Here is a 13,081-nt window from a genome sequence, read left to right as displayed (position 1 = left end):
TATTAGCCTTATATAAGCACACAGAGCTACAGTTTGTCAGCAGTGCACTGTATTTTGGAGCAGATAAAAGATTTCCATAAAATTTGCACTGCTGCATACATAGGCAGTAGTTCTCCATGAAAAGAATTAAGACAAATTTTTGTGTTTTGTTTTTCTCTAGTCCTTAGCAATAAAATGGACAGATCAGGCCAAAATAGTTTCTTAAAAGTAGGTCAACAATACCCATTCACGATCGTTTCTGCATTGGTTTCCTAGCAAATTAATCTACCCACACAGATATACGTAATGCGTATCCTGGATACAGTGAGGCAGAGAAAGAAAACCAAATACATTAATGAGGTAGCTTAGACTGAATAACTGCAGTTAAAAGTTTTATTGAACAAAAGAAGGTAAAATGTGGTAGTCCAAGTTCACTGAGCAAAAGCAGCTCTCCTGCTGAAGCTGCACTTTGTGCTAAATAACCTTATTAACTGAGACTATACAGAGGACACATTATGCAAGTTATCTCAACAGCAAAGGAGAAAAAGATTAAATTTAAACTGATGGAAAATTTCGGTCAAATTCAGTGGCTTAAGTTAATGTTTCTAGCCCTTATCTAACTATATTCAGTACAGGTGCACAACAGAATATACAACTGCACTGAATTCCCATTTGATATAGTGTGTGCCCCCATGTAGGCGGAAGCCAATTCCTGAAAAGACGTGAATTAAAAATACCCAAATATTTTAAATCTTGTGTTTGAAGCATCACTCAACTGACTCAGGAAAAACACTCATCATGTTATAAAAAACCCTCAGCCTCTACAAGGTCCAATTCCTGTATAGTACTAATATTTTTAAATTAATTATTTCTCCCCTCTGCCTAAGAAACTTTGTACGCTCTGAACAAACCCACAACGTCAGGTTGGTAAACAGATATGTCAAAAATACTCTGTGAAAAGAGGGAGGTAGCTCAGGCCCCTTGGCAACCTTCTGTCATAGCTAACATTGATGTAGTCTACCTCCCTTTGTAATCTGCAGTTAAAAATGAAAGGAAAATGGATTTTAATTATGAAATTTAGTGAAAGAATGAGTTCAATACAAAGTCTTCAAATGCGACTCACTGGGCTTCCAAATTAAGTTGTAAGGTACCTCACACCCAATACACAACATTAATAACGTACCTAATTCATACATTTTACAGACAATATCTTCCCATTTGTTAAACATTTGGCTCATGTGAGTACATTTTTTTTGTTAACCACTTGACAAACATTCTAGGCCAGACAAACAGCACAAATAATGTCAAAGTCTTTTTTTTCCAGTAATTGTACCAAATGCTGTAGGCTAAGCCTAACAGAAACTACTGAAGAAAAATAATAGACTCCATGATGCAGTGCAAAGGTGTTACTACAACATCGTAAGTCAAGGGATGTTTCTAAGGTGCTGAAAGAGGAGATTCTCTAGATGGTGACCCTGTATTGTCCTCTGGTGGGAAAACAGTAAGAGTGCAGGCTCGAATGCCACCAAGTGATTCTGGAAGGTCAAATACTTTATGCCACTCATCTTTTTCTGGATCATATTTCTGAACTATTTCCACCATACACCGGTTATTCCAAGAATATCCTCCAACAACATAGATTTTATTTTCAAAGACAGCCACCCCAACATCACTTTGCCCACGTAACATGGCAGCAATTGGAGTCCATTGGTCTAGAGTTGGTGAATAATATTCACAGCTTAGAACATCATCATAATCACTTGTTCCTCTAAAGTGATTTCCACCAATAACATAAAGCTTGTCTCCTACAGTACACATGCAATGCAGACCTCTGACGGTTGTCATCGGAGCTTTCTGAGTCCATTTGTCTGTGTCAGGGTCAAAACACATAAGTTCCTTTTGAAAAGTATCATGTGTAATTCCACCTAAAGAAATAAGACACGTTAGAATAGTGCTTACACTAATAGCCAATAAGCAGCAAAAGCATACACTTTAGTGAATGAATTCTCTCTTCCTTAGAAATTCTTCAGCATCAGATACATACTCCATTTCAAATTACATTTTTAATGTACCTTGTTCCTTTAAATTTGAATAAAGAAAGGAGACATGTCTTATACAGTGCTTCATTATTTAAAATGCTACTGGCAGATTAAAAGAACAAAAAATTGTTACCCGTGCTTCATTTTGGCAAAACTTTTTTTTTTTAACATTTGTTTGGTTTGCTGGTTGTTTCATCATGAAAACAGGAATCCATTTCTTTCAATTTTTGATTCAGTGTTACTACATTTTAAGTGGTCCTTACCACAGAGCTTTCTGAAGAAAAACTTAATGATAAAAAAACTAGTGACAAAGAAACAACAAAGGACTGATCTTTACATTTTCATCCCCTAAGTGTCTTGACTCATGGGGATAACTGAGGGGAGAGGTAGAGGAAAAGAAAAATCTGTGGCAAGTATACAGCATCTATATGAACAGCCACAGTAGGGAGCATATCCATGTGCTTCCTGCAATAGAACAAGCAGAGCAGGGGAAGAAAAAGAGTACAAATAGCAAAACAGTGATTACAAGCTAGCTCGATGGATTTAGGCTTAGAAATACAAGCAAGCAGCTGTACTTTAAGGTAAATTTTGAAACAAATTCTTCCTTTTCTACTGGCACAAGGCCACCCCACTCCCCGACTCAAAATATCCTGAGAATCAGCCAGTTCCAGTGGATCTCCCCACCAGCTGTCTACAGCTGAACAGTCTTGCCCACCTCCTGCACAGAATTTCAGCTTAGATATTAGTGGACATTCCTTAAAACTGCAGTAGAACATACACAGGGTTATGTCTTCCTTTCACCTTCTCTACAATCCCAGAAAGGACAATACTTGTGGATGACAGCAGATGCTAACCTAAAAGTAAGTATTTAGAACAATGAGCCGAAATCATAGGTGCGGGGTCTGATCTTTTCCATCACTGGTAGAAAAATAAAGTTTGAATAGAGCTAGTAGAGATCACTGACAGACAATCTTTAGAAGATGAGCAGATACCAGTCTTTCAGAAAACCTACTTCCCCAGTTTAGGTAAAAAACAGAATGAATCTATAACCTAGGTGACACTTAAGACTAAGAATACTACAGTGAAAGGCTAATGAAAATACAGTCATTTGTAAACTGTGATTAACATTACAACTTATCCCTTTGTGTTATCTGCCTTAGCAAAGGTAGATGTCTTCTTCAAAGGATTAAAATATCCAATGTTTTCCAAAATGCATCAACAAGGATGTGTTTAATGGCTACTGCCACATTAGTGTATGTGCTGTTGCTACAAAAAAAAGTATTCTGACAGCTGAAGTGAATAACTGCTTTGCAATTAAAAGCTGTTATTTATTATATAATGCATAACCTAATATACATATTTTTTTTCAAACTCCTCAGTATATATGTCATTTGACTGGCTCCATATGAAGTTGTGTCACTACTCACATCACAGCAAACATACTGTGACCAGAGACTAATTCTATTGTCTCCCACAAAACAGAAAAAGTTAAATAAGTAATTGTTTGATAGAAATGACATAATTATTTACCTGAAATATACATTAAACCTCCATACACGGTTCCAGCATGACCATAGTGCGGTTCATTCATTTTTGCAACATAGCTCCATTCGTTCATTCTGGGATTATAGCATTCCACAGTGGCTGTTTAAAACAAATGAGAATATAGAAATGTTGAATCTAGCACAGGAATTTGGCTTTCAATATAGTAGTAGTGGCATTAATATTTTCATAAACAGAGGAAGTATCAATGGGAAACATTGTTTAGCTGAGAAAGTGTCAAAGGAATTACTGAATATTATGTATAGAGGCAATACAGAAAAAGCCTCAAGCTTTGTCCCAGAGGAACAAAAAGGAATAAAAATCTTGCTTTCTTGCCTTCCACTCATTTCACTCCCGTTCTCACTTGACACATAACCTGGCCAACTCATGAACCCTGCCAGAGGTACAGCCATGGGACACCAGAGAAAATGGTGATTAAAATGGATGCATTCAGCTTTTCTACCCCTTCTTTTTGTACAACTGCCTCTGATGTCTGCTGTAGAGACAGAGAATAAACTTTAAACCTGTCTCAAAGAACTCAATAGATCTGGCAGACGGAACTTTCTTCTCAGACCCATTTCTTCAGCAACGTTCCACTCACGCAGAAAATCAGGCTAGATGTTCTTAACATTTCCACACTGAAATGGTATTATGCCCTCAAAAGGGGGAAGCAACTGTTGACTAAAAATCTATTCTCTTAGCAATGTTTTGTTAAGTATGTGTACAGCAACATACAGCACAACATATGCAGACCACTAATTCAAAGTTTACAAAAGCCAGTCTTTAAAAAAATACAAGACGAAACACCTGAAACACTACTGAAGCTGTGACAGGGGAGGGTCAGGCTGTATATTTTCCTGGTCAGGAAAAGGTTCTTCACCAAGAGGGTGGTTGAATACTGAAATAGGCTCCCCAGGGCAGTGGTCATGGCACCAAGCCTGCTGGAGTTCAAGACGCATTTGGAAAATGCTCTGCTCTCAGACACAAGGTTTGTTTTTTTGGGTGATCCTATGTGGAGCCAGGAGTTGTATTCCATGATCTTTGTGGGTCCTCACAAACTCGGGATTCTTTCACGATTCTATGAATTCAGAAAGAAGAGGCACCTGTGTTGACACACAACTCTATTTGTGCAATATTCTTTTGTGAATTGGAACATTAGAATGATCAAAAGATTTATCAAATCAGAAATTGTGAAGGGTAAAAATAATCGTGAAGTTAAAAAAACAGAACCCAGGCATCCTTGCAGAAGACAGTTTCAAAGAAGGAATCCTCTCCTGGAAGTGGGATGGAAGAGATGCAGGGTTCCAGGAAAATGTCTACGCAACAAGCACAGAAAAATATTAAATAATGGATCTGAGCAAGCTACAGAGACTGACAGCGTGAATAGTATAATACGACCAGAGAGATAAGAGTTCCTGAAAAAATACAGCGACCTTATGATGCACAAAGCAATTACCAATAATTGTGTTATCTTAGACATATTAAATCTCATTTTAAATAATTCAGAATCAGATTCTAATGCATGTTATATAATGCTTAATTTCTGCAGAGGGATATTTATGGACTACGCATACAAAATGTAATCTGTCTTTGAAACTAGCATTTTACTTGCTCTAGAACAAGCTTTTATTCAATCAAGTGTAGAAAATTTGAGCCAGCTTTATGGAATGGTGACTTACAGCGTAGGATTTCACATCAACAGAGAGAAAAACAAACAGGATTTTGACATTTTAAGGCAGAAATGAGTTACAATGGGTTCAGCACAATGTAAGGTTTAAAAAAAGATACTGCACCAGAAAACTGCTAAACTGTTACAGCACACTGGATTTTTTTCACTTCTCCCTCCGCCCCCCCGCCCCAAACAGAAGCTGAAATATAAATTTATACGATGGGCAAAAAAAAAAAAATTGATTTAAAGCAACTGTAGTAAAAAATGTCTCTATACACTACTGCTGACATGACAAAATTGATTTAAAAGACCTGCCCAGAATGGGGAAGTTTCCATGTTTCCTTTAAGAGATCGCTCCTTCACTGAGCACTTTTCCTACAATCTAGCCCTTTTATTATTGCAATGTCCTAACTCAGTCATTTGAAATGAGTCTCAGGCTGCCTTTTGCATTACACATACAGATAAACAAAAGTCTGCATAAGGAAAGGTAAGAAAAGGCATTCAAGCTTTCTTCTGCAAAGAAAAGTTAAAACGTACAAAAATCAAGCCTGACTTTAAAATCCAAAATCTCTCCTCAAAAAGCTTGGAATTTTTCCCATTTGATGTCCTTGGAATTTTTATATCCGTCCAGGATATATACTGTCATAATGCCAGTGAATGCAGGAGGCAGAACCTTAACCAATTAAGACATGTATACACTGAGATATGATTCCACAAATTACACCTACATTTTGATCTGAGTTGTATTTCTGAGTTCTGGGATCCTGGCACCACATGCACTATTTGGGCAATCCTCAAATGTATCCATGTTCTTTCTTGTGTAAATGTATTCACCCATTCCAATATTATTTTCTAAAATTGAAAGGTCCTTTCTACTCTGCTCTATTTAGCAATCAAAAAACAAAGATGTGCAGAAATTTCAAGAACAGAGAAAAACAGATCTGACATGCAAGTAATTATAGCTGTCCCAGTTCTACCCTGACAGCAGACCCTTCCAACCTGCTGTTAGCTGCCATAGTGCACCAAAATCATCGTTCAGTTTCCTTTCGCAAAAACAAAAGCACCCTCTTTCCCATGCCACTTACATTCTGTGCTAAGGTGGGGAACTTTGATTTCAAATACAGTATAAAGACAGGAAGAGCAGAGTATGTACAACAATCACAAAGCCATCAGTAACCAGAAAATGGCAGTGTAACATGACATTCAACACTAGGCAACTGCTGATCTTGCTCTGCACTATGGACTCCATTTGAGAGAATCCTTAGCCAAAAGATCACTTTAGCAAGAGAAGACAATACATGCAGAATTCAGTATATACTACTTTACTGAGATCACTCTATCACCGTGTTGTAAAGACATCAGCTGTTTGAGAAAAGATGCTACTGTGTCCAAGATCCCTTACTTCTGCTGAGGCTTCCAAATTCTCTTGAACATCACCAGTACAGATAAAGAACTGCTTGACAGTATTTCAGACAAACCATCCAAACTCAGATCTTGTACTTAGTGTGCTCTAAAATAAAGCTGATCACTTCTGAGCTGAAAAAACCCTACCGTTCTTTTTGGGTTATGTACATAGTTGTTTCCCTGCTAGGTCATTCCATTTCTCTCCTTTAACAAGATCTCCCACTACACTGAAAGAAGAAAATATTTAAAATTCCAGTTATTACTTAAAGGTGCCCATCATTTTAACAGACATCAGAATGTTCTGTATATCATCCTTAGACTGAGTACAGTTCACAAAACACTCAAAAGAACTATTTTATTGAACCTAAGTATATATTTTATATAGGATGAGACCGATTAATTCATTTCTCAAAAGCATGAATTATTCAAATCAGTTTTTACCTATGTTTTAACAGGGGAACTTCTGTTTGTTACCAATAATAAAGGAAAGACAGGCAGGCCACATTTTAATAGAATTAAGCAATCTCAAAAGGACACAAAGCTTTGGCAGTCCCATGAGGTGCTCAGTCTGCACTCATTTTATAGTGCCATCTGTGATGCTATTTGAGGAGTATATACATATTTCCCATTTCTCTGTCAGTAGCTTCTAATGTGTCTTGAGGTTTATTACAGCAGCACTTAGCAACTGTGTGTGATGTCCAGAAACTTAGGATTTTCATTTTATTTTATTTTCTACAACACAACATGCTTCTAAAGAACTCAAATCTTACTTGGTTAAATTAAACAAAGCCCTGAGTAATTTTGCCCCTAGCACAGTGAGGAGTCACTTCAGCTTATATACAAGGGTCCTTTAGCTCACACTTTGACATTTACAGTACTACACAGGCAATAGAGAGCCTAACAGGGTAATAACATTTTTCTTCTTACCCAACATTTAGAATATGAACAAGAAGTGGGTTGTTTTTGTTTTGTGTTTTGTTTTCTTTTAAACATAGTCAAAGAATTGCTTGATTTGAGAGTTATACATCATCATCATGGGGGCCTTGGGCACTGATCTACTGGGTGACATCCCTGCCCATAGCAAGGGATTTGGAACCAGATGATCTTTAAAGTTTTCTAACTCGAGCTATTTTTATGATTCTATGACAGAGGCCACCTGGAAACTAAGTGCCTTTCCAGTTGTTGGACCAGAAGTCAAGAGAGCACACAGCTGTTCTTCCCTAAGCTACGAATCATCTTCTGCTTTTACTGCAGCTGTGAAGGCAGTACCAATGACAGCCCAACATACTCAAAAGGGCTTAGGGAAATCCCACATAGAAAATCTCAAGTAAAGAGTAAAGTGAAGTATAACAAGTAAAACAACAGCAGAGCCTGAAACATCAGTAAAGTACCTAACTGCGTAAGTTTCCTAATAATGAAAGGCACAGCTTCTGCCAGCATCAGGCACCATAACTAAGCTCCTTGAGAAAGGATAAAAATTTACTTTTTTAAGATGGGAAAACAGTATCCTGTGCTCTGCACAACTGGAAATTGTCTATGACACTGCTTCTTGAATATCTCTGTGAACCACATGTGTTTTTTCCTTTGTCTCCTTTTCCAATAAGTCTTTTATTTTTATGCAAACCTGGTTTCTCCAAGCTGGTCTTGGAGTGCTGTTCTCTTTGCCTTCTAGTAATACCTTTGGCAGGTGCCTGCTGTGACATTTAAAAAAAAAAAAGAACAAACCAGAATTACGCAAAATCATCCTAGAACTGGTGCATACTTGGAAGTCTGAATTATAATTCCAGAATTCGGTATATTTCAGATACATTTCCCATACTTCATTGCAGGCACCACATACTGTCAGTTTACTTGTCCTTACCAACGAACCAAATTTTTCTTGAAGTGTCATGCATTGTTAAACAGTAGCAGTTTATTACTGCTAAAGCACATACTGAGTTTAGAAAGCAATATTTATAAAGTTCTCAGAAGATTAAACATTTGAAAACTGTTTTGGGAATACTTGATAAAGAACCTCAAAAAAATAATTTTTATTCCAGTACTTCACCAGGAGGAAAAAAATAAAAATCATTTTAGTAACTTGAATCCTTTGACACTTTTCCATAAGAGCTGATCTTCTGTAAAGCTGAATTCAGGTTTTTGTAATTTTTCCCTCTCTTACAACAGACTGAAATTAGTTTGAACTCAAGGGCAAGTTCTTTAATACCTGTCCAACACACCTGACCTTCTCTGGTATGAAAAGCTTGGAGTTTTCCTCATCTGAAGAAAGTGGGAAGTTAAAGCTGGATTTCATCTTTCAGCTGTCAAGGTTTATGAAAGAAACATGAAAATGAAAAGTGACTTGCCTCACAATTAAAAAGAAAAGAAACAAGACCCAAATCAAAGCATGAGACAGCTACAACAGTTAACATTCATAGAGTGCTGCTCTTCCCACAGAGTGATCCAATGAGATTTTCCAGGCCTATGTGGAAATCGCTGCAGCATTTTAATGATATCTTTACAGAAGAATCTTAGGTGATAAATTTCGTATTTTAATTAAAGTTGCAGGAGAGTTGAGGTCAGCAGAATGATATTGCTTGATCTAAGAAAAACACTGCACTTAAAGCCTGCTTTATATGCAGGTTGCACTGGCTTGGTAACAACCAAGCAACTTTTTCACTGGCATTCTTATAACCCTATTCTACTTAATTGGTACAATTTTGGTACAATACAGAAGGTTAATCTGATCATCTGCTATTAATTCACATCAGTAGAAAACAGCTCAACAAAGGTCAGGTTTTCTGACACTCAAGATAACAAATACATATTAGTTTCACCTTTTAGAATTATTTTCAGGTATGCAAAGTGACATGCAAGAAAACCTATGAAAACCTCTGTATTTACATCAGAAAACGGCTAAAGAAATTTGCAAAACAGTTTCCAATGTTTTCTGAAACCAGAAACATTTTTTAAGGTCTAATTTCATCAAACAGATTTTAAACTGCGAACAACACTAGCCCACCTCTGTGTAGTACTAGCAGAATACAGCATATTTCTTAAGAAATTTTGCAATATGATCATGAAAGTGTTTATCTGAAAAGCTGAGATGCATTAATTAAAAAATTAAGCTGCTGCCGCACAAATTAGATTAAGTATTGTTTCAAGTAAACATTTCTCAGTTGCACTTAAGGATATCACTGTATTTGTAAAAAGCAAATCTTTGCAGCACGAGAAACCACCACAAAGAAATGACAAGACACAGCTGAGTATTGGGATGAAAGCAGCAAACAAAATAATGAAAAGTTACTTCTGTACTAGATATTTTAGCATGCTAAAATGCCACACACAATCACATTTCAATTTCAAAGCACTTAGACAAATTAACAGTTGATTTGGCTGCAAATACTATCAACTTTGGAAAACACATGGACCAACATGGACCATCCTCTAGAGAGTTTTCTCAAATTAAAAGATACCACATTTCTTTTCTTTGTTTTCAACCATCTTTATTTCCCTGATTATTGTGTGCGGTAGCAATGGAGGCAGAGGTGAATAAAACGAATAATCATTTGGCAAAGGGGGGGGGGGAAGGAGGTATCAAGTCATTTATATTAAGGGTACATTACCTCATAAGGCCATAGGCAAAATACAGTATTTTTAGTAGCTAAAAATCACAGAATGTCAGGACATCTAAATCTCATTAGCTCACCTTTTAAAAAAGGTAACTAAAATTTAAAAATGACTGTTCCAGAAAGTTTGCATCTTACAAAATGCAAACTTCCTGTAATAGTCTTTCATTTAAAAGGCTATCACTCCCGTAAGAGAGGAAAGAGTGGTTTTGGTTTCCCAGCTTAATTATATATATATTTGTTACAACATGGCTGTGTATATACACACACATATATATACACACAGTTACACATGTAGACACACTGATGACAAAGTTGAAGAGACTGGATATTTTTGCATTGGTACATAAGATATGTATTTTGATTTTTTTTTTTGTGGAAGCCCTTCTAAAATGAATTGCTAATGCTATCCAGACAAATTTCTCTAAGCATTTTCGGGATTTCCAGAAAGAAGCTGAATGGCAACAAATTCAATTTGTTTTCTCTCCACCCATTCAAAGGGCAGTACAGCATTTCAAGGCCTAAGAAGAAAGGCAAGAAGTCATACTTCAAGACAAATGCTTACCTAGCTCGCCCGCTGCATTTCGACCACCAACTGCATACAAATGTCCTTTGAGGGCACTTAGGTGGAAGAAGGTACGCTTCTCATTTAATGATGCGACTTGCATCCACTTGTTATAGCGAGGATCAAATCTGAAGACCGTATCAACTGCTGTCTTTCCTTTTGTGTCGTAATTGCTCTGGCCACCAACTACATAAAGAAAGTTTCCAATCACAGCAATGCCATGCTGGTACCTTGGTGCATCCATGGGAGCTAGCGATTTCCATTCATGGGCCTTTTCATCATACATCCGTAATTCTTTGCTCACAACCAGTTGCTGCCTCAGCACTCCCCCCAACGTTACCAAGTGAGTACTGTCTGATCGAATGGCAGTTCTCTCTGACTGCATAACCGGTTGCATGTATGGCATCATTTGGTAATTGCTGGCTTCCAAAAGCAAGTTTACACAGGTATTGTCAGTTCTCATGAAGTCCACTGTTTGAACATAATTAATAAGATCCTGGGGCGTCATCAAGGGAAATCTGATGTTCTTCATTAGCTTTGCAGCATACTCCATCCGAGGCTCCTCATACCGCAGCCAGCGACAAGCCGCCTTGAAGAGTTCAAGTTCAGTGCAGTGCTTAAGGCTATTACTTGAAAGCACAAAGGCAAGACGTTCAAAGGGGAGTTTCACAAATTCACCAGTACTTAATAATGCAGGGAAGTTCTTCAGGATGAAATTATTAACATATTTATCCACTTCTGTGAGATTGTATGTGTTGGCAATTCGCCCAACCTCAACACAGTTTTCCAATGAAACCTATTAAGTAAACGGAAAGAGGGATCAAAACACTTAATTTGGTTTCTAAATGATAATGTAGAATTTAATGAATACTATAGAAGCAGCAACATTTTCAACACTTGACATGCTCAAGGTGGTTTACATATGAGCAAATAAATATTCAATGTGATGTATATATTCATGACTGCAAGGGGAGAGCCAAGTTATTCCTTATTTTGAACAAAGAAATGAGACAAGTAACAAGCAGATGGCATATACTATGTCAGATACATTACACAATGATGATACATAGCAAATATAAAGCACTCTGACTTTGAAATATTCCACAAATGTCTTTGTAAGAAAGAAACATGGAAAATACAGTTAAAGGAAAGGTGATTAGCTCAAGGTTACATAGAATGATGAAAAAGTAGGGCTTTTCATTAGACATTTCCAACATTATTAAAACTTTTATTATCATAACCTCTTTTCCAAAGGAAGGTTGGACCTGGTTATCTTTGCAGGTCCCTTCCAACCTGTGCTGTTCTACGATTCTATAAGGCAGCCAACGCAAATGACACAGCTACCTCTCCAATGCTACATATTTTGGACAACTTATTCCTTAGAAATGAATAAAATTGCATTTGTGCATCTTTGGTAAACTAAGATAGTACTCTTACAGAATATGTTCAAAATTACATACATGGCATAGTCAAAAATAACAAAGCTAGCAATTTAAGATAACGAACATATTAGGATTTCCCTTAAAAATACACCGCACATGAGATTCTTTATCAGTATGGATCATACCAATTCAATACTTGAGTGACCATATGTTGGTAACCATACCTTCTACAGTGCTGCTGCATCTACCCTTATTACATCTTAGACTCCTTACATTTCTAGGGCCACTCAGCATCCAAGGCCAGGGGAGAAAGACAAATGGGAGGGACGGGACATAACTTAAGTGGGACTTCAGTGAACCCAGTCATTTCACTTCTGCAGGCTCTATGGTATGTATGCACAGCAAGTCAATTTTCAGACTCTTCACGTTGAGAATTGCAGCTTTTTTGCATTCAATATACTAGCCCAAGCTTTGTTTACACATGCTTTAAAGTCTCCTTACAGATCAAGCCAACAGCATGTCAGTCCTACCCAATGCTGACAATCTCCACAACTTTTTTTGTGATTCTCCTATTTTTAATGCCAAAAGAATTTAAGCTCCCACATCTTTGAATTATTTTCATGTGTGCATGTATATGTATATATATACACACACATGTAAGATTGAGAACTATGACCTGACCACAGCCTAAGAATACAGAAACATTCAAACAGTGTTCTGGCCATGACAAAGTACTGTATAACTTCACAGTCTGATCACATTGCCCTTCAATAATGGGCAATTCCAAAAGCTAGTGAGTATGGGAATAGCAGATTTTTTTATTCACTAGGAACTGATCTCATTTTTCCTAGAATTAAGATCTGCAGTCAACAAAATCCTTCATTCACAAGTCT

At 37.0% G+C, this 13,081-nt stretch overlaps 1 protein-coding gene across 11 annotated transcripts in view; it reads right to left on the bottom strand.

Annotated features, from left to right (window-relative positions):
* Positions 1–358: 358 nt before the first annotated feature.
* Positions 359–13,081, bottom strand: part of KLHL13 (kelch like family member 13) — a 78,156-nt gene continuing 65,433 nt past the window's right edge. For all 11 annotated transcript variants that reach the window (XM_040572141.1, XM_040572137.1, XM_040572144.1 and 8 more), the window contains 3 exons: positions 10,807–11,602; positions 3,549–3,662; positions 359–1,904 (listed from right to left, as the gene is read on the bottom strand). In XM_040572141.1, the coding sequence (XP_040428075.1) occupies positions 1,417–1,904; positions 3,549–3,662; positions 10,807–11,602 (1,398 nt within the window). In that variant the 3' untranslated portion in view covers positions 359–1,416. The remainder of the gene's footprint in view (positions 1,905–3,548; positions 3,663–10,806; positions 11,603–13,081) is intronic.

The sequence above is a fragment of the Cygnus olor genome, chromosome 13, assembly GCF_009769625.2.
Source record: "Cygnus olor isolate bCygOlo1 chromosome 13, bCygOlo1.pri.v2, whole genome shotgun sequence".
In the NCBI taxonomy this organism is placed as follows: Eukaryota; Metazoa; Chordata; class Aves; order Anseriformes; family Anatidae; genus Cygnus; species Cygnus olor.
This window is presented reverse-complemented; position numbering and strand designations above follow the sequence as displayed.